Below are 22,256 nucleotides of genomic sequence, written 5' to 3'. Positions count from 1 at the left end.
TGGCCATCCTAATGGGTACGAGGTGGTAATATCTCATTATGCCTAGTTCACAATAATTCAATCTCATTTGTTAAGAATGAGGACTTGGATTCAGTGTTTAGGAGATGAAGGCAAATACATTAGGGTTGCTGTGCTCAAGGATTGGGAACACCCACCAAAAACTAGTTGTAATTATAACCTGATATCTATATTCACATTTCTACTATTTTTTTAAAAGATTTTATCCACCCACTTGTCAGAGAGAGAGGGGGGAAGAGAGCACATAATCAGGGGGAGCAGCAGGCAGAGGGAGAAGCAGGCTCCCCACTGAGCAAGGAGCCTGATATGGGACTCGATCCCAGGACTCTGGGATCACGACCTAAGCCAAAGGCAGACACTTAACTGACTGAGCGACCCAGGAGTCTCCCACATTTCTATTATTAATACCAAACTATTACATTTGTATATAGTATTTTTTGGTATTTAAGTTTCACAGAATTCCTCTGAAAGACAAAGTATTTGTGATAAGGAAAGAAAGACTCAGGGAAGGTGAGCTACTGAGGAAAAGTGGTGCGCTCTATTATCCAGGACTGTGGGTTCCCAAAAAGGGAGTGATGAATTCTGCCAAGGAGAACACTGACCTACACAAGAGATAACACGCAGGCCTGACTACGGCCAAGCCAGAGCTCTCTGAACAGACAAGGGATGTGAAGGGAGAGCACAGCAAAAATGCAGAGGAGCTAAAGGATGTGTGGTCTTTAAGAAACAGTGAAACGTGATGATGGTCCGTTCTGGGCTCAACAGCAGAGAGAGGCAGATCTGCAGAACGGACTTGGGCTGGAAAGGGCTTTGAACTAACTGCCGCGTGATGGTCGGTCTCTCAGTGGGAACTCTCCAGGCTCGAATGTGAAGTCAAAAGGAGAGAAGATGTGAAATTACACTGTAAGCTGTACAATTTCTAGAACTGAACAACCACGCTTGTAGTAGCTATTGTTAGGGAGAGAGCAGCAGCTGGGAGACCTTGCTCTGTTCAGGGCACGGGAGCAATGTCTCCTTCCACCACACCCTGTGGTTTGTGTAAAACTCTCCAACCACTGGTTTTATGCCACAATGACTCCAATAACTGGTCTCATGGGCCCAATGAAATGGCCTCTGTGAACACCAAAGGCCAAATGTCTTCCTTCACCACACAGAAGAAAGCGCCCCAAGAGGACTGTCCTCCTTTTAGGGGATCACAGGGCCATCTGGCCTCAGAGAGATGTAAACCCATTCACAGGAGCTTCTCTCGGAGGACATTACATGGACTTTGTTTTTATAATATTGCAAATTAACTTGATAGCAACCACTGCCACATAAAACAAGCCTCCTCGTGCCCAGCTGAAGTGGTTTTCCCTGACGTTTAAATCCGATTCCTCTCACTTATTTCCTATGACGATGGAGGGCGTTTGGCTAATAGTTTCTCATAAGCCATCTTGGAATAAAAGACTCTTATTAGATTAACAAACCTTTTCTTCTCTGGACCATTGAATCCCCCGAGGCTATTTATTAGAACATTAATAACATCTTGGGTTGCCATCTGGGGGAACTCTACTGTCCAGATTGGGACGGAAAAAGAGTAGGGGAAGAGGACACATCTGATGGATGTGAAGGGGGAAAGTTACTGAATATAAAAAAGTAAAGAGAGAAACATGAACGCTAGTAGCCACATTCCTCATAATGGCCTCAAGGTAGAAACAACCTGAATGTCCACCAGCTGGTGCATAAATAAAACACAACATGTCGGGGCACCTGAGTGGCTCAGTGGGTTAAGCCTCTGCCTTTGGCTCAGGTCATGATCCCAGCGTCCTGGGATCGAGCCCTGCATTGGGCTCTCCGCTCAGCAGGGAGCCTGCTTCCCTCTCTCTCTCTGCTCTGCTTCTCTGCCTACTTGTGATCTCTTCCTTTGTCAAATAAATAAATAAAATCTTTAAAAAAAATACAACGTGTCCATATAACGGAGTACTTTTTGGCAAGCAAAGAGGACAGATCACCTATACATGCTACAGCATGGGTGAATGGCAAAAACTTTAGGCAAAGTAGTCAGAATCCAGACACAGGAGACCATCTACTGTACGATTCCGTTACATGAAACGTCTGGAAAAGGCAAATCCACAGACACCAAAAGTCTCTCTTCTAGACCAGGTCTCGAATCACACTAAAGGACTAACAACCCTGCTGTGGTTGCCTAGGGCTGGGAGAAAGCTGGTGGCAGGATCTAACCCTTAATGCCACCAGGGCATTCAGTGGGGTGCTGGAAATGTTCTCAAGCTGATTTATGGGGATGGTTGCACAACTTGGCACATTTACTCAAAAAATCATAGAACTGTAGGTTTGAAATGGGTGAGTGATAGGAAGTATAAAAAATGCCCTAAGAACCCACGTGTGTGTGTGTGTATCAGCCAACAGTGCAGGTTGAAGTAAAAAGGACACGGACCAGCCATTCTAGTCTCAGTCCTACAACTAACCAGCTGTGTAGCCTCTAGCACTCACTTCCTCTCAGGCTGGCTGCCTTCTGCAAAATGAGGAAGGTGGGCAGTTGGACGTGAAAGGTCCCTTTAGCTCTAGAATTCAGGGAGTCTAGATCCTCACGTGTCCTGAAATGGTGGCGATGGCATTTCTTTTCCTTCTCCAGCCCAAGTGTTCTCATGCTGTATGTTGAATGAATTTAATCTTCCTTTTTCTTGGGTATGGTTCCACCCCTTTTAAGGATATACCCTTATCCCTGCTTTGACTTATCGTCTGGTTTTCACAAGTATTCTGGGTGGCATCCTATCAAGTATGGTACCCCTCCAAACAGAATGCCAAGGCGGGGGCAGCGCTGAATCCAGAAGGACATACAGCTCCCACTTGCTGCAAAGCCTTTCTGTCAAGAGGGGCTTTCGCCCAACTGCAGCATGATCTGGACCAGACCTTCCTAATTTATTGATGAGGATGTCATGTTGGATGAAATCAAAAGCCTTTCTAGAGCCCATACAGATAATATCTATTTCTTCTTCTTTATCATCTTCGACCATCACTCTATCACAGGAGGAAATTAAATTGGTCTGACACAATTTGGTCTTTACAAAGCTCTGTTCTTTCCTCCCTTGTGCTCATGGAGGAGGACAGACATTGCTCACTTGTGCTTATGAAGAAAAAGTTAAGCTTTAACTCCTGCAGCCTCCTTCCTGTTCCTTCTAAGCATCTCCCAATTTTTACCTCTAGATGGAGATTTCTCATGTAACAACATGAGAGAGAGAAAATACTGTAATGGGCAGAATGGAGGAGCTAAGTCAACCTGGGACATGGACAGGGAAATGGTCAGACACATAGGACCACCGAACATTTAGGACAACGCGTAAAACAACATAGAAAGAAGAGTATAGCCTTTTTCTGTCAATTGCTTCATGTAAGTTATGGGTAGATTTCACATAACAAATGCTGATGAACTGAGATTGCAATCAATAGTTCTTTTCACATGAAGTATGAAATACTATATTACAAATCAAACCTGAACTGGAAACTTAAAGGATAGAAGACTTAACTGTTGGTTACTGTTCACCTCTGCCACTGAAGACAGAAAGCAGCCACAGGCAATACATAGACAAATGGGCATGGGTGTGTCTCAATAAAACTTTATTAGCAAAACAGGCATCAGGCTGGATCTGGCCCAGTCTGCTGTAGTTTGCTGATTACTGCTCTGTTTCCGAAGCTAATGAAAACAAAGCAGGTTGGTAAAGTTTAAGGACTGATAGATGGACTGTAGTCAGGCCTCAGAGTGACCACCGTTTAATTGGTAGGGAACCTCCCATCTGATTTAAAAGTGATCCTCTAAATCTTTCTTCTTGTCTTCTCTCTCTGCCTCTGGCTGATACCCTCCCTCATTTCTACTGGTCTCATACTATTTGTCTTCACAGACTAGACAGACTCCTTTCTAACTCCTCAGCTACATATAGTCTAGCACGAGCTCATGCCTTTTTTACCAATAACATTGCAAAACAGACCATCACCTGATAAAATTTAGATAAGTGGTTGTTCTTTCCATTCTGTAAAATAATTTTGAAAACCATCACGATTTTCCCTCTCTCGGTCTTCTAACGTGTACTTAGTTCTTCTGGCATTTACTACATCCTTTGTTTAACTGTTAGGCAGGAAAAGTGTGTGTGCCTTAGCACTTTGATAATCCAGCATTTTCGGCTATCGTAAACTTCTGTAAATCTTTTACCACCGTTTCACATTATGTGGAATGAATGCATCTCTTTATCCTAAGTTCTTTCCTGCCTGCCTAGTTCTTGGTATTAGTTCCAGCATCAAATCCTGAGTGCCAAGAATAACAAGCATCTTTGCTTGCCCCTTCCTGTTGGAGAGGGCAGGGTGTTATAGCGTGCAGATTTTCTGCTCGTGCTGAGAGTTGGGACAGGGTACTTTCGTGGCTTAGGTGACTGCGGGTAAATGGAAAGATCTTTCTGAGTGGGCTACGATGAACTTTTCTCTTCGATTGTACAAGCTTCCCTGAAAGTTTTGGACCATAAGTGCTATAAAGTAAAAAAATATTTACTATCTGGCTCTTTACAGGAAGAATGTGCTGACCCCTACATGTGGCTTGGTCATCAGCGCGTGGGCATACGGGTGTTGATGAAATGTTAAACTGAGTCTATCAGGAGGTACAGTTAGAGGAGATGGAACTTGCCGCTAGTAAGAGGTGAGAGGCAGATAACACGGTGCCTAGTCAAGCCAGCACCAGGGGCGAGCTACATCCCGAAGCATTTGAGGACTCTGTCTTACAGGTACATCGGAGACTGCTGATTCAGGAACACAGCTCTGAAGGAGGGCTCAGGGGACAGGCTTGCTGTCACAGACATCCTGAGACATGGTTAGAACTGGAAAAATGACTGTGTTATAATGACTTCGGGTTAGTTAGCGATGTTCCTTAATCCCATTAAAGAAGCTTCAATCCATTCCGGAGTGCTGGCAAAAAATCTTGTATTTAAAACTGAATTAATGAATATAAAAAAATGTCAAGACACCGCTGTTTTAAACCATTGTCTTAGCCTTTAGCTCTGACTCATCTGGACATCTGACCCATCCAATGCGGAGAGTTCAGGATACGTCCATAAAAAATAAAGAAGCAAAATTCAACGCAAAGATAAAAACGTTTATTCATCTTTTTCAGAGAGATAGGATCTCTCCAAAGGCAATGATCCTAAAAACTAGGGAACTACGCCATGCTTGGGATGGCGAATGTCATGTTTTTGTCAGACCTTACTTGTCATCAGATTCCCCCAAGAACCTGAAAGGACATGTCAGGATGTCAGCAGGAGCTGAAGAGACAGTGTATTTTTTAGCGACAAACTGAGACAAGACCATTATGAAGTCTTTCTAGACCAGCCAAGACTGTACATGGGAAGAAAGAGTTAGGGAATGTGGAGAGATTTTCAGGTCTTTGTCCCATCCCCCAAATCCCAACACAACCTCATTAGTCTTGGGGGAAGACAGAGAGGCTGAGGGCAGCTGTCGGCACTGCAAACATTTACAGCTGTTGGAAGACCCACAGGAACACCCCACCCTTTCTCGTTCCCACCCTTCCTCCCCTGAACCCCCACCCCTCATTAAGCATAGCGTTTAGCAAGATAAGCTACTCGGAGAGAAACAAACTGGCATTACTGAACTTCTCATCTTTCCCGTGGAACATTCCCCAGCTAGATGACTTCAAGAGACCAAGAAAACAAGCCTAGCCTGGGAGTTAAGTGGGTATGTGCCCAGGGCGTGGCAACAATTGCATAATTCGCCTTCTCAAAACAAAGCACATCTTCACAGGCACAGACATGCAGAAAGGTTAGAGACGGAAAAGGAAAGAAAGACAGACAAAGACAGAAAGGGGGAAGAGGAAAAAAGAAAGGAGAAAAGGAAAGGAGAGAAAGGAAGGTCCCATGCCTGAATCCCTCATTCTCCAGGCTATTTTCTCAACATTCCAGTATGTTGGAGATAAAAAGAAAAGTTGCTGGAAAGACCATCTCGCGGTCTCCGGTGAGAGCCAAGTCACACTATACAAAGTCACACTCGCGGTTGTAAGTGGCGTGTGCGCTAGTGGAAGCTGTCCATGCAGAAATGTGATTGGCCAACTTCACTGCCAAGGCTCGCTGTATCCTCTAGTTCTGAGTCAACCCGGCTAACTGGGGGTTATTTTAATCCTTGTCCCCTCCCTTCCCTACTCCCAAATCTTCCCATCCTTAAGATTACCAGAGAAACGACAGGGGTCATCAGCCACCAAATGACAGAACGGGTGTCATGGAATTGCCAGCAATGACACTTTGACATCTGAAAAGGGACGGCAACCTCCACAGATATAATTTCCAATTTTGGTGGAAAATCCTGATGAACCCGACGTCTGAGATATGCTCTGAGTTTCCTCCTTAGCCCTCATTTCATGTCCCATTCCCCCATCTCCTGTCCTTGTTTGTCGATCCCTGCCATATCCCTTCCTGTCACCAAGTTCGTATTTATAGAAGCTTCGTATAAAATTACTTGCCTGGTTTCTGGAGCCAAAAAGGAAGATGAGACAACATGAAGCTCGCAGAGAGACTGGTAATAGTACCAGTAAGAAGTGCTTCTATTTTCCCAACTTGCGTGGTTCTAGCCAATAACTTACTTCTCCTTTCTTCTAAACCTTCATTATACCTTCTAGGAGTTCAACTGCAGTGGCACACGACTGTTTCCGGGACAAGGGAAGATGGTCTGTTTGCTGTAAGCAAGCCGAGAACAGGGGACCGGGCACTCCAGAGAGAAGAAGATTCCTCCCCTGCCTCAGGTTGAAGGATGGTTCATCTCAGAGGTCAGAGAATGAGTCATTAGGATCATGAGTACCCAGTGCTCTGGGTAAAGAGAGAAAAAAAAAACCACGTCCTGGTTTCTGTCATCAAGCTATGATTTCTTTGCAAGATCTTTTCCCAGTGGTCCATAGAGAACCGAGACTTCTGGAGCCAGCCAGGATGGAAAAAGCCCGGGTGAGCCCATCTCTCCTTTCGATTACAATTAGAAACTCTAGTCAAAATACAAAAGGCAACCACCTCTGGACAGAATGCTGTGGAAGGAGGATTGGTGAGGAGAGCCAAAACTAAAGAAAAATCAGTAAGGCAGGATAACCACAGAGGACTGAAGGCAGCAGGACCTCTCGCTAACCTGTTGAAAGGGAAGGACTCTCGAGTCAATGCTATTCACAACAGAAATATCCTATAAGGGGGCACCTGGGTGGCTCAGTGGGTTAAGTCTCTGCCTTCGGCTCAGGCCATGATCTCAAGGTCCAGGGATAGAGCCCCACATTGGGCTCTCTGCTCAGCAGGGAGCCTGCTTCCCCCTCTCTCTCTGCCTGCCTCTCTGCCTACTTGTGATCTTTCTCTCTGTGTCAAATAAACAAAAAAAAAAAAAAAAGAAAGAAAGAAATATCCTTTAGGAATGCATGCAAAGTAAAGTCACTCTCAGATAAGACAGTAACAAGATCACAATCCTAAGTCTATACCCCCAGGGAAACGAAAGCCTAGATTTACACAAAAACCTACAGAAGAATATTCATAGTTTGTATTCATCATTGCCCCAAACTGGAAACAAACTGAAATACTCCTCCATTGGGGACAGGGGACTCCGAGAATGGGGCGTCCATACAACAGAAGGCCACTCAGCAAGGAAAGGGGGACACATTGTTGATATGTGCGATCGCATGGCCGAATTTCAGATGCATTATGCCAAGTGAAAGAAGCCAGACTCAGAAAGATCTACACTATCTGATTCCATTTACATGGCATCTACAAAAGGCAAAGCTACAGAGGGGGAGTGATTGCTGGGGGTAAAGGGGAGGGCAAGGATATCACTACAAAGGGGGTGGCTACAGCTGTTTCTTGCAGGTTCTGTATCTTGAATGGAGTTACCTGCCTCAGTTCATTTACGAACACTCGTAATACTGTCACCAAAAAGGTAAACTTCATTGTCAACTTTGTACATTAAAAAAACACATTAAAAATTGAGAGCTTGACATCTTGATACAGTTTTCTCAGGGAAACTTTCTGACAATTCAGTTATCTAACTGCTCGTACTTACATCCTCATAAGCAGAAAATCATACCTCTAATATAATGGCGAATGGTCAAGTTTTACTGGCAAACTTTGTCATAAAACGTTACTTGAAAACAAAATCCATTTGGTCCTCACATGTCTTGGGGGCAGTCCAGAAGTCTTCAGGATAGACTAATACCACCTCTGTCATCCATGAATGAATTTTGACATAAAGACTTAGGTTCTTGGGGCACCTGGGTGGTTCAGTGGGTTAAGCCTCTGCCTTCGGTTCAGGTCATGATCCCGGGGTCCTGGGATCGAATCCTGCATTGGGCTCTCTGCTCAGCAGGGAGCCTGCTTCCCCCTCTCCCTCTACCTGCCTCTCTGCCTACTTGTGATCTCTGTCTGTCAAATAAATAAATAAAATCTTAAAAAAAAAAAAAAAGACTTAGGTTCTTGCTAGTTATAGAAGCCTTTCCAATTCTATATTACAAATGTGGTTTTATGGTCACACTATTTATTTCTGACCTGGTATTTAAAATAACTAGATACCATCATAATTGTTGCAACACACACACACACACACACACACACAATTATATTACTACTATTGTTACAACTTAAGGGGGAAAACCAGATCATGAAATTAAACTTGGGCTCGGTCTTGCTTCCTCTAACAGTCACCTGCCGAGTTTTTCTAATGACCTACTGATTTATGCTCCCTGGAGACCAGCAGAGTAAAGATGTTTGGGCGCTAGAGACGATATTGTAACATACCCTATCAAAGAGTGCAAAGAGTTGTCTCAGGACATCTGAAACAGGCAGCTTCAAATACTCCGCAAATTCTTCAATTCCGATTCGTCCTCCTTTTGAAGAACTTGCGATTACTGCGTACTCGTCCAACTGCTTACGAACACCATCCCAGTCTAACCTAAACAAACAAAGACTCATGAACACGTGTGGTCAGCCCTTTACCACCCACATGGACATTTTATGAATGGTGTTTGAGTCACCGTCTGAAGGAACGATATCTTAAGTGTTACATCTGGAAATGAGAATAAAATGGGTATTTCAGAGTACTTATGGGATGTGTACACAGGCTTCTGATTTTTTTGAAGGACATTAGTGAGACTGTAGTTTTCTCAAAGACCTAAGGAAGAGGAAAGTAACTGAGAACAGGAGCAGTGTGAGGAAATAAGGAATGACTTGTGAAAAGAAAATAAGAAATCGTATTTGAATCTAAATATTACTTAGTACTTACTGGGTTGTTTAAAAAAAATATGCAATTCTAGGGGAGCCTGGGTGGCTCAGTGGGTTAAGCCTCTGCCTTTGGCTCAAGTCATGATGCCGGGGTCCTGGGATCGAGCCCTGCATCGGGCTCTCTGCTCAGCGGGGAGCCTGCTTCCCCTTCTCTCTCTCTGCCTGCCTCTCTGCCTACTTGAGATCTCTGTCTGTCAAGTAAATAAATAAAATCTTAAAAAAAATACGCATATCTTGCTTTTAAAAGTTTCCAGGCTGATGATGAATTCGCATTACACAAAATGTTGGGATAGGGAGATTCATTAGATGACACACATTTCCTCCAAGCAAAGTTCTAGAACACTGAAACACCATAATGCCAGAAAACGTACCATAGCTCACATCACATCCTGTCTTTGTCTTGTCCAATTAAACAGGTGACCTAACACATGCTGCTTTCTTCTGTATCTGATTTTAGTAACTACCTAAACTTTTCAAATGAATCAAATTACACGAATATTGTGAATATAATATCAACCATGCTTGTTACTTATAAGATATGAATCCTATTTGCTCTATCAGTTATCAAAATATTATCTCCCAATATTGACCTTTAATATAATAACCAGTTCTGCAGCTCTCTCCTTGGGAGGATGCCAAAGCCTACTGAATCAATATATTCTGCAAATCGATATATTCTGAAAACAGAATGAACAGTAATAAGGGAATCGGGGGTGATACCTTTTAATAGCAGATGGTTCAAAGGGGTTGTTTATAAAGGTAAAAAGAAGGGGTTTTCCCTTAAAAAAATTACACACCCTGAAGAGAAAGGAGATCGAGGATAAGTATTTAAAACTCAGTGATGGTCAGAATTGCTTCCCTACAAATCAATTCAGACTTCACACGAGGTCTGACCGCCACCTGGCAGGACCATCTAATGAAGTCATCCTTTTTGCAAGGGGGCAGCAGGACAGACTGACTGCTCTGAGACACCTCTGAGAAGGGCAGATCTGTGCTGGTCCACACCGACTATCTCTCGGGCTCCTCGTATGACCAGTACCCATGCTTCTGAGTTAACCATTCTTTTTTTTTTTTTTTTTTTAAGATTTTTACTTATTTATTTGACACAGAGAGAGAGATCACAAGTAGGCAGAGAAGCAGGCAGAGAGAGAGGAGGAAGCAGGCTCCCTGTTGAGCAGAGAGCCAGATGCAGGGCTTGATCCCAGGACCCTGGGATCATCATCTGAGCCGAAGGCAGAGGTTTTAACCCACTGAGCCACCCAGGCGCCCCCTGAATTAACTGTTCTTGAAAAAAAACACAACTAGGTGAACTACATGGGAGATGAAATCACAGTCCTGGTTTCCTTAATAAAAAACCCGTGGGGGGCGCCTGGGTGGCTCAGTGGGTTAAAGCCTCTGCCTTAGGCTCAGGTCATGATCCCAGGGTCCTGGGATTGAGCCCCACATCGGGCTCTCTGCTCAACAGGGAGCCTGCTTCCTCCTCTCTCTCTGCCTGCTTCTCTGCCTACTTGTGATCTCTGTCTGTCAAATAAATAAAATATTAAAAAAAAAAAAGTGGGTTCTAGAGCCACAGGGTCTAGAATAAATGCTCTAGAGCTGAGCATTAATGAAACCAGAGAAAAGAAACAAGACATCAGATCTCTGGGGGGCACCTTTATGAAAGTGTAGCAATTTAAAAACATACTTACTTCAATTTCTGGCTTATTTTGGTAAATTCCACCAACCCAGCTTCCATAGGCAATGTCAGCTGTCCTGCTGAGATCATTAATCTGCAGTCTTCGTAGGTATGGTCTGTTACTGGAATTCCCAAAGCTCTAAGAGGCATTTAAAAGCAAACAAATTCAATTTTTTTTCTTTTTAAAGGCAATGATTTTTTCATCAGGCCTGAACTGGTCAACAAACAACAGTAAATGGGAAAGTAGTTACTACTTTTCAAGGCAGTAGCTTTGGCTACTTATTGCCAAAGAGACATACTTCTCTTCTGCACAGACTTCCTGTGGCTGAGTTAATCCCCTTCTGTCTGCAAGCTTTGGTCGGCTGGTCATTTGGTTTTGTGTTTTAACTGGGACCGTGATACTAGCCGACTTCAGCTTGAAGCTAGCTTCAATCGCTAGCTTTTTCATCTCTCAAACCTGGAGATCATTACTTGCTACAAAACAGTCTTCTGAAAATATGAAAGAGAACTGAGAATAAGCTCATTAGTTCTTCCAAACCTAAACATCGTCCATCCTCAAAGGAGGGCATGACCCCTACTGGCTCCCTCCTGCTCAGAGGTCTAATAATGAACTTGATTTGAAAAAAAAAAAACAGATATTAACAACTTGAAAAAACACTAAGTCCTGAGAAAAAAGCCTGTGCGGTACCCAAAATAATTTCCTGAAGGTTCCTTTTCACAGAACTTTTATTCACAGATATTCAGTGTGAATCCTAAAGTTCTGTCTTCCACTATTTTTGTTGATTTTGTTGAATCACTGCTAAGAATGTTACATTTTCAACAGATGCAATAAGAACAATTTTTTTTTTTCTATCTACAACTACAGGCTGTTTTTGATTAATAAATATTTTGGTATATGAATATTTTTATTTGGGAAAATAAACATTTTAAATATTTCAGGAATTTATAATTTATAATCCTAGACAGTAGAGATGCCCTTTAAGAGCTTGGGGCTTGGGTAACAGGGAACGTGGATTTGAGTCCCAGCCCAGACCCTCACTACCTGCTATGATCTTGGGCAAACGGTATCTCCCTCTGAGTCTCACTTTCCTTGATTGGCTCCAAGAGTTGCTGTGAAGATTATGTTAGATAACCTGAGTAAATGGCCCGGCACACTACTGGGTAAATATTCATGATGAGTCATATAACACCGCTAATTTGCATCTTTCTATTTTCAAATGCTTCTGTCATACACTTTTCTTCCATGTGACTCATGATCACCAAAACCAGGCGAAAGGCAAGGCAAAGACTTTAACTCCGACTTTAAATATTAGGAAAAGGAGCCACAGAAGGCCTTGTTCATGGTTGTGTAGCTGATTGAGGTCTTTCTTACTCTTTATTCAAGGCCCTTCTGCCTCCATGCCTCCAAATTCAGAAAAAAGTCTGACTAACCAACCCGCCGCTCTGTTTTATAGACATCTTTTGGGAAGTCCAACTATCTGGTATGAATTCTCTCAATTCCTAAGATCGATCTTAGTTCCTAACTTTTGGACATAAGCTGGTATGGAAAGAGAAGAAGAAAGGGAAGAAAAGCAACTCAAAACAAATTTTGTAGCCAGTCTAGAAGCTGGGAAAATCAAGTACATGTAGGTACGCATAGTAAAAAAAAAAAGGTTTTGAGCGTTTGAACACTTAAGACTGTTGTGAACATATAGTTATTCTGCTGTGAAATATGAATTTATGTATATACTATCTTGTTTATAAAACCGAATTCAGCTTGGAAGCTAGATTCAGATATCTCATCTGAATTTTTACTAGGAATACATACTACTGGCCTATTCGTGCCGAGACCACTAACTGCAATGAGCCGGGGACTGCTGCCTGGTGTGGGGTGCACACTGGGAAGGCTCTTAGGGCTGTCTGGGTGGTAGGACGGTACAACACTCATTCTTTCATTACAGGATGAAAGGTGATTTATCTAATCAGAATCATTGCCAGCTAAAACTCCGTTAAGTGCCGGAAAATATTTGCTTGATGCTTATGATTTACAAATCCTAAATTTACAGGCGTCCCTTAATGGGGGTGGACTTTCCTCCCTTTTCTGTGCATCTATTGCCTTCCCTTGCAAACTTTCTCCTTTGTGTGGCTATAATCATTAATGCCTTTGAAACGCCTGGCCTTGGCACCTCTGTGGAGACTGGGGCCCAGAAGGCGAGCCACGAATGTGTGACGGTGACAAGCCAGCTTAGAAGAACCCAAAGACCGGGGCTTTGAGTCTGGGGCTGCATCTGGGGAACATGTTTGTAGATTGTCTTTCTGACCACATATCCCAGGCACATTATTTTACTTACCAGAATGAGGTAGGGAATGAGGCCGTCAGGATGAAACAAAACAAAACAAAACACCCAAATCCTAAAACTACATGAAATGCTGTTGACCAATCATTTAAAAACAATTTACTGATGGCGATCACATACAGACACTTACTCAGCCATTAAATTCCGGACTCTACCAGCAAAAAGGATGGGATCACTTTTTTCTTCATCGTTTGGTACCTGAACAGGCAGAAACTGAAAGACAAGCATGCCTTTCCATTACAACAGTGAGGGCTAAGATGCTACATGCTACATATATTAATTTATAAGTTAGCTATAGTAACTCCGCCCCCCGCCCCCCCCCCCCCCGCCGCCCTTCTGGCACATGGGTAATATGCTATAGTGGAAAGAACGCTGTGCTTGGATTCAGGGGGTCTGCAGCCAAGCCCTGCGTCTTTCTGTGTGTTCACGAGGCTGTCCCTGAAGTATTCTTCACTGTCGCCTGGACTCTGACAAGAGGGCGATAATCACCCACTTGCCCAGGTTGTGATGAGGACGAACTGAGCCACGGCCCGGAATTCTGGAAGTTGTAAAGCTGTAGGTAGGAAGACCTTCTTCTTCACGCTGCGTTTCCTAGCCCTCTGTGAGAACGTCAATACAGGTAGTAGCTTGTCACTTATGGTATATCTTCCCTACCTACTCCTGTGTTGGCCGCAGTTTATTGTTTGTTCAAATGTCATGTTTTGTCATTTCTTCGGCTTTCTTTTAACCCTTAGTATGGGCTGTCTTGCTTTGGCCCGACACTGTGTTTTGCTTTATCGGTTTAAATTTTACTTTTTTTTTTCTCTACTTGATGTTTGGTGGTGCCTCATTGGTGCCATCCTTGTTTTATTTATAGTTTTTGAACATTAATGAGATTGTGGTGCTATATTTAAGTTCCGACATCATTTTTGAGCACCTACCATTAACCCAGGCAAGATTAACAGGACTGTATTCCTGCTCCCAAAAAAGACCCATACTTTAAAAGACAGACCAACACAGCATATGCTAAGTATCATTACCCTCAATGACAGGGCTCAGAAGTTTCATTAAGTGAGCTTAGTGTTATACAGGTCACATGGCCAGAGCTCAGCCCAAGTTCGGTCAGATTCTAAAACCCTTGTTTTCCCCACTAACCCATCCTTCCTGGAATATGAAAGCGAGGGATAAGAAATGATTAATTTGGCTGGGGGGCAGGGAAAAACAGCCAAAGAGGCTTTACAGAAGAGCTAATACTTGATCTTGGCTTTTTGGGGGTAAACATGATCTTGCCAATAGCTACTGTTCATTGAATTCTAACCACGAACCAGGCACTGTGCTAGGCGCTTTTACATGCCTTATTTCATTTCACCAGTCCTCCCGATTTTTGTCCTTAGGATTGGGGTTCACAAAGATCAAATGATTTGCTCAAGTTTTCATGGCCCACTTACGTTCAACAAATATTGCTTTGGCACCTACTGTATACCAGATGCTGCACTAAGCCCCAAAGGCAGGACAAGGAAGCCCCTACCATCAAGGAGCCCTCCGGGAGGTGGGGTAAAAAGTTACAACAGATGTGTCAAGTCCACCAGGATAAGCTATCATTCATTAGGCACCTACTGTGTGCTGGGTTATTTATAAGATTAACTCTCCACAATTCCTGGAGGCCAGCTTTACCACTTTCATCAGTTGGGTGGAGAAGGGCTTGAAGAGGCTACGCCATGTAGCCAAAGCCACACCCTAGTGACAGGACTGTGATTTGAAAGAAAAAGAAAGATCTGTATAAATAACACCACTTCTGGACTCAAGTGGACCTGTTTTCAAATCTCGTTAGTCACGTTAAGACGCCTTTGGGCAAGGGCGATTTGGAGATGAGCTTTGAGCAAGGGAGTGTGGTGATCAAGGCCAAGCTTTTGAGCGGAAATCTCCACGGCAGGGAATGGCTGAGCCAAAGAGGAAAAGTCTAAGAGCAGGGAGTAGCCCGGGAAGCTACCGCAACCACTCGGTGAGAGAAGAGAGGGAATGCGGACGAGAGGGAATGCGGACGCAGAGGACAGCAAGAAGGCAAGTGGCATTTTAGGATGACATGGATCCGAATCACGGGACAGCGCGCTGTGTGACACGTACCACAATGAACATTCTCTCCCAGTGGATTGGAGGGATGCTGCAGAAAAAGCACTCGGCCTGGCTGTGGCCTTGGCTCTGCCATAAGATCCTGGAAAAGTCATTCAGCCCTGACGGGGTCAGGTCTGAATCAGGTCTGAATCACTGAGGTCACTCAGTGCCCTCTCTTGCCGATCAAAAAGTTTGGCTCGATGATTTCAAAGTCCCTCTCCAACTGGAATTCTGCAATTAGCTTTCCACTCAGGATCTACTCTTCAAGACGGAAAAATAAACTAAGCCACCAGAGGTCCCCACAATACTTCTCTATCCAGAGCAACAACGGATCTTTGCAAATCAGTATTTCTCAAAATGCCCTCCATCCTGTTCTAGATTTTCATCTCTTGTATTTGCTTCATATGAAATCCAAGGAAGAAAATGGCATGTTAAAATCAATATTCATAAAGTCTCTAACAACATAAAACGATAAAGTTTTAAGCCACCATATAATTCTTCATTAAAAAAAAAGCCACATGATCATTTGTAACACGCTTAATTTGTCGGTTATAAACACACACCCAGAAAACCCTGGGAAATAAATTGCTGCTACAACTGTTAACCAATACAATAAGCTGTGGGTTCAATTCCTTTTAGTGCAGGTAATATTTTCCATAAAATGGTTTTTAATAACCCTCATATTATATGGCATTTTGTTCTCGAAGAAAATTCCACGGAGAGTACAAAATAATTAAAAACCTGGATTTGACCCTCACGGGCCCTGGAGGCCCCCCCCCCATGCCTCCTGAGAAGCAATACAATGGAAATTCTCATAAAAAGTCACTTCTCCTCAGAGCAGACCTTGCCCTCTTTTTCACATTTCTATTTTGTATGTGGTCATTCAAGGCTCACAGCAAAACCACATCTTTTATTTGGGAAGGAAGATTGGCCGAAGGCAGGGAAACATGATTGCCATTGTCTACTACCGTCCCCTAACACACAGCTCGATACCCTAGTCACTTCAGGACCCGTGATTTTCCTTTCCACCTTCCTCTTCTCTCATCATCCCGAGTATCCACACAGATGGCTCATCTGACCTATTGCTTTCGAAGCCCCTTCACCTGGCCACATGGGTTCTCAGCTGTGGCTGGGATACAGAGACAATAACAATGACAATGGCGGCCATCTCTTCTGACAATGATGGCCGTCTCCTCTGACGAGTTCTTGTTTACTTCTCTAACCCGGTCCCACACAGCTGTGAGAACCTGCTGGTCACTCTCAGGACCAGGCCCGTCCCTCTTCCTTCACTCCCTCCTGGCAACAGTTGGCTGCCTGTCTTCACTGGATTTCCCTGTCAACTTTCTGTCACCTAGGATCTCCCCCTTCTGCCACATTCATGGCGCCAATCACAAGCGGGTAATCACCTCTCCTGCTCCTTCCTTCCCACACAGTGAGAGACCACTGAGGGGTGCTAAAACGAAGGGCCGTGGTCTCATGGGTTGAGTCTACCACAAATTCATGTTATGTTCCACAGGGTCCTCACGGCTGCTTGAAAATTACGTTATTTTCCCAAGACGACCATACTGCCTCCAGATACAAAAGTGGTTCTGTTTGTTTTGCGGAAGGCCTTCCTTTATCCTCTCACTCATGCCAGTGTGCCCCCAGATGGGATCTTAATCCTGAGTCTGTTTCCTTTATGTCTCTGTGATATGCGAGGATCACGTGACTTGACCTGACCCTCGCGGCTGCTTGGGGTGTGCCTTTTGGACCTGCTGCCATCATAGTTTAATGTTTCGGACACAGTCCATGCTTCTAGGGGCTTGATTCTCCTTTCCCTCCAATGGCACCTCACGCTCAACTTTAGAAAAAAAATTGTGAAGGAGTTCAGGACATGCTATCTCATAACGTACCACTTTGGTGCACTGATTATTTTGAGGTAAAGGCACTTGAAAAATGGCAAATGCAGGGACAGGTTTTCTCTGAACTTCCCTTACCTGCCTCAAGTCAGCTCCTCCAAAAGGAACTCGGTTGCCATAAATTCCTTCCTAGAGGACTTTCATCAAACAGGTAGGATGGACTCTTATCCCAGGAGATGGGACTGGAAGGCGACATCACACCAAGACAAGCTTTACCGCGCACTATCATAGCTCCCAAGCTATTCTTCCCAGGGTCCATCTGTCCTTCCTGATGGTCACGGACTCTCCACTGAGTGGCCAACATCTCCTTCCCCATCCTCACCACTTTCTGGGGCATTCACTTTTTATCCCCTTGGATGCCTTTGTGTACATATTAAAAATGAATAAATCTGTATACTTTTCTCCTACGAATCTGCCTGTGGTGAGATCCTTTTACAGATCCAGCTATGGAACCTAGGTGGGTAGAGGGAAGGCTCGCCTTCCCCACAAAGGTCCTCGTGAATGTCCAATTCTTTTCCATCTCTCCTGAGACTGGCTCCCAGTGCCTCTGCCCTCCTCACTCGAGGGTGCTCTGGTCCTCTGCCTGCCGACTCCGCACCATCGTGTCCCATATAAGGAGGCGGCTAACAGATGAGTTGCCCATAGAACACCCCCTTCTGCCCTTCTGGTCCCACAGTGCCCCACCATCTCTTGGGCCATAGGCTACGCACAAGAGAAAGTCAGAATTCTTTAGCCTGTTTTGAAGGCGCTCAGATATCCAGAGCCAACCCTTCACACGAATACTCGGGACCAGAAAAGCTGCTTTATTCATTGTTTCCTGACCACACTGAGCACATTCCTTTCTATTAAATAAATGCTTGTAAAAAAGGAGAAGGACTGATGAATGATGTTACTACCAACAGCCTTTCCTTTCTCCAAGTAACAGAAAAGGATTTCATGAGTCGGTCTCCACAGATGTGCCTTTCTGGTTCTTCCCATGATTCTTCTGTGAAGGCTTCAAAACAGCAAATGTGAATGAAGGAAGGTATTTGGGAACTAACATTTGCTGCTTTCTTCCCAAAGGACAGAACAACTGAGATGGTGAGGGAAACAGAAGTGCATGCTTATTGAACACCTACCCCGTGCTCCCACTTACATCGCCTTATTAAATGCTAACTACCCTAGAAAAGACGTGTTACATCCCGATTTTCCCAGTGAGAACAAAGGCTCATTTACTCAAGCATATACAGATTGGTAGCAGCAGAATTGGAACAAAACCCTAGCTAGTACTCTTTTTTTACAACACTCCATTTCTCAGGGTGCCTGTGTGGTTCAGTGGGTTAAGCATCCAACTCTTGATTTCGGCTCAGGTCATGATCTCAGGGTCGTGGGACTGAGCCCCAGGATGGGCTCCATGCTCAGTGCGGAGTCTTCTTGAGATTCTCTCTCTCCCTCTCCCTCTGCCCCTCTTCCCCCACCCCAATCATGCAGTCTCTCAAAGAAAATAAAAATATAGATATAACGCTCCATTTCTCTGGTACTACTTAGAAATTTCAGAATTCTACCAAGTTCCAGAAGAAATTAGTTTTGTTAGAACAAGTACATAAACGGGCATATATGGGTTTTGTGTGTATGTGTGTATTCATGAAATAAAGGTTTTCTAAAACGTCCATTCATTTTAAATTCAAAACTATAAGTCATTTGAGTGTGTTTGGATATTTAAGTAATCCATATAAATATATCTGAACCTTCCTTGAGTAATGAACTCTTCAGAGATTTAAAAAGTTGTTATCAGGGGCGCCCGGGTGGCTCAGTGGGTTAAGCCGCTGCCTTCGGCTCAGGTCATGATCTCAGGGTCCTGGGATCGGGTCCCGCATCGGGCTCTCTGCTCCGCGGGGAGCCTGCTTCCTCCTCTCTCTCCCTATCTACTTCTGATCAATGTCTGTCAAATAAATAAATAAAATATTAAAAAAAAAAGTTGTTATCAATACAGGTGTTGATCATAACACTCATTGTTGCAATCGTTTCCTAAATCAGAATTGTGTTTTCATGAAAATCAATCTTTTTCTACTACTTATAGCCACGGATTGCCTACCATAAGGTATTGTAGGTCTAACACTAGCCACCAGAAGCTCCTTCTAAGCTTTGCAAAGGAATTTTATGAAAACAAAATATGCCTCCAGACGAATCATTTTCCTGTGGTGGCTCTGAGTACGACGGAGACACAGCCTAAGAAGGAGGAAACAGACTGATGGTCGCCGTGAACGCCCTGTTTCCATTCATTAAACCAGATGCTGCTCACAATGCCCGATAGTCCAGCTTTGCGTGGATCCTCTCTCATGAGATACAACTAGCAGGCTGTTGATCTATGTCACATTTTGGGATGCTTCCTACTAGCTATCTCCTTTCTTCCTTATGCCCCAAGCCATCTGCTTATAAAGGCACCCTTGTGAAGTCGCTGGCCAATAAAAGAAACCACTAAAAGACACTTTAAACACACCCACTAGGCCACTATGACCCAGAGGATAACTTTCAGTAGAACCCTCTGTGGACACACAGGCCCCATTGTTCAAGGATGCCGGAAGATCAATTACAAAGGGCACGCGGTTTGGAAGTGATTATACTTTTAACATTCAAGAGTTAGGAAAATGATGGTCTTTTTGAAAATAAGTCTCTGTCGAGGAAGCAGAGAAGGAGTGGGGAGAGGAGATGAGAAAACACCCCTCAATATTACACTCCCTAGATTTTAGTGATCCAGTGATTCTGGGGACTACAGAGTTGGAAATGGTCATCAGGGAGGGACAACTTGTAAAAGATCAAAGAATAAGGCCTTCTACATCCTGTGACTCACCAGGGCAGTGTCTAAAAGGACATCAAATGATCCACTCAAAGTTCATTTAAAAACCACAAAACTGGGGCGCCTGGGTGGCTCACTGGGTTAAAAGCCTCTGCCTTCAGCTGGGATCATGATCCCAGGGTCCTGGAATCGAGGCCCGCATCGGGCTCTCTGCTCAGCGGGGAGCCTGCTTCCTCCTCTCTCTCTCTGCCTGTGTCTCTGCCTACTTATGATCTCTGTCAAATAAATAACTAAAATCTTAAAAACAAAAAACACAAAACTAAGACCATATTCTTGAACGACACATCTTCAACTAGACTTACCTAATGAATATTCACAAAGTTCTAAAAATTATGTGAAAAAGCAATAACTAGGATTTCCACCAAGTTGTTTGGTTTTTGTTTTTGTTTTTTAAGTAGGCTCCACACCAAGTGTGGAGCCCCAGTGTGGGGCTTGAGCTCATGATCCGGAGTACAAGACCTGAGCTGAGATCAAGAGTCAGACACTTAACCAACTGAGTCCCCCATGTGCCCCGAATTCCAACAGTTTTAAAGAACATGGAGGTGGTGGTGGGCAGGGGAGGGAGCTTCTGAGTAACGAAGTCACCTGACATTGGTGCAACTAAATGCACTGAGCCTTCCATGTAAGCTCCATGTGCGGCAGCTCAGGCCAGGCTTCCTCGGACATAGTACAAAAAGCCTGGAGGCCATGCCCAGATCTCGAGAGTTCTGAGCTGGGTGTGGATACACCCAGCCCCTGACAGGCAGTGGGATGCATTTTTCAGTTGAACCCAACCTGGGAGGAATGAAAATATTCAAAAGTCATAAAGTAGCGAGGAGTGCCCAGAGTGAAAGTTTGCACCGTAAATCTAAAATAAATATAATTAAACTAAGAAGACGGAACTTGAAAGGCCACCCATTCCCATCCTCTTGCTATGTGCCACAATTCTAATACATTGAATCTCACCGATTCTTCTATTTTACACAGGCTGGTAGCCATTTTGTTTGTGATGTTATCAAGGGATATAGTCTTTGCCAGGAAATATTACACAGACTGGTCTAAGAACTGGGTGGAAAAAAGGAAATATTGTAATAAGAAAGAAAGGAAGGAAGGAAGGTCTAAGGAAGGAAGAAAGAGAAAAGAAGAAAGAAAGAAAAAGAAAGAAGGAAGGAAAGGTAGGAAGGTAGGCAGGCCGGCCATGACACAGAAAGGAAATGTGATAATAATGTTCAGGGCAAAAAGAGAAGAGCACTTTGCCTACTTCTGTTGTAACAATTTGACCACTGACACATGTAGACAAAAGAAGTACAGTTCTGGGGCACCTGGGTGGCTCAGTAGGTTAAGCCTCTGCCTTCAGCTCAGGTCGTGATCTCGGGGTCCTGGGATTGAGCCCCGCATCGGGCTCTCTGCTTGGCAGGGAACCTGCTTCCCCCTCTCTCTGCCTGCCTCTCTGCCTACTTGTGGTCTCTCTGACAGATGGATAAATAAAATCTTAAAGAAAAAAAAAAGAAGTACATATGTGTATTTCCACATCTGTCGCTAGATCTTGTTTTAGCTGGGGAGGGGTATGTGGTTAGGGGGAGCATATATACTATACACACAGTATCTTCCAAATTTGCACAGAAGACAGCGTGGCTGTTTTAAGTATGAGTTTTCTTTTCTTTTCTTTTTTAGAGAAAGAACACAGGGCTAGTTGATCTGAATAGCTGTTAAAGAAGGAAAAGCCTGCTTGGAGTACTTAGAAATAATACAAAATTACTTCCTGATAGGGTTCCCCAGAATGTTTCCTCTGGAATACCAGTTTCAGGAGGTATCCAGAGAAAAAGGGGTACTGTAGTCAAACCACCTCAAAGGCAATGACAGCTCTTGAGAAAAGAAATCTGATCCATTGTGTTTACCCTGGTACTTCTTAAACTAATTACTAGGGTACAGATTAGTGTTTTTCTCTAGAAACATCTATGCACATTTCAAGAACGAGTGTTTTTTGGTCACTCTGATAGATACTGAGTTGGTTTTAAATGTGGGGAAGTGTGGCATATAATTAAGAAACATCTTTTCCTGGCAGGCAAGCAACCTGCAAGTCTCAAGAAAAATTTCAACCATGGTGAGACTCATTTTGAGATATAATTTGCCCTTCTG

General features: G+C 43.8%; 1 protein-coding gene across 1 annotated transcript in view; it reads right to left on the bottom strand.

Moving 5' to 3' along the window:
* The window catches only part of LOC111157357 (lysophosphatidylcholine acyltransferase 2), a 79,555-nt gene that overhangs the window by 19,416 nt on the left and 37,883 nt on the right, over positions 1-22,256 (bottom strand). The window contains exons 9-11 of the mRNA XM_022518700.1: positions 13,444-13,526; positions 10,991-11,116; positions 8,820-8,973 (exon numbers count right to left, since the gene is read on the bottom strand). Coding sequence (XP_022374408.1) covers positions 8,820-8,973; positions 10,991-11,116; positions 13,444-13,526 — 363 coding nt within the window. The remainder of the gene's footprint in view (positions 1-8,819; positions 8,974-10,990; positions 11,117-13,443; positions 13,527-22,256) is intronic.

The sequence above is a fragment of the Enhydra lutris genome, unplaced genomic scaffold (assembly GCF_002288905.1).
Source record: "Enhydra lutris kenyoni isolate GAN:26980312 unplaced genomic scaffold, ASM228890v2 scaffoldscaffold54, whole genome shotgun sequence".
NCBI lineage: Eukaryota > Metazoa > Chordata > Mammalia > Carnivora > Mustelidae > Enhydra > Enhydra lutris.
Note: the sequence above shows the minus strand (reverse complement) of the source record. Positions and strands in the feature narration are given on the sequence as shown.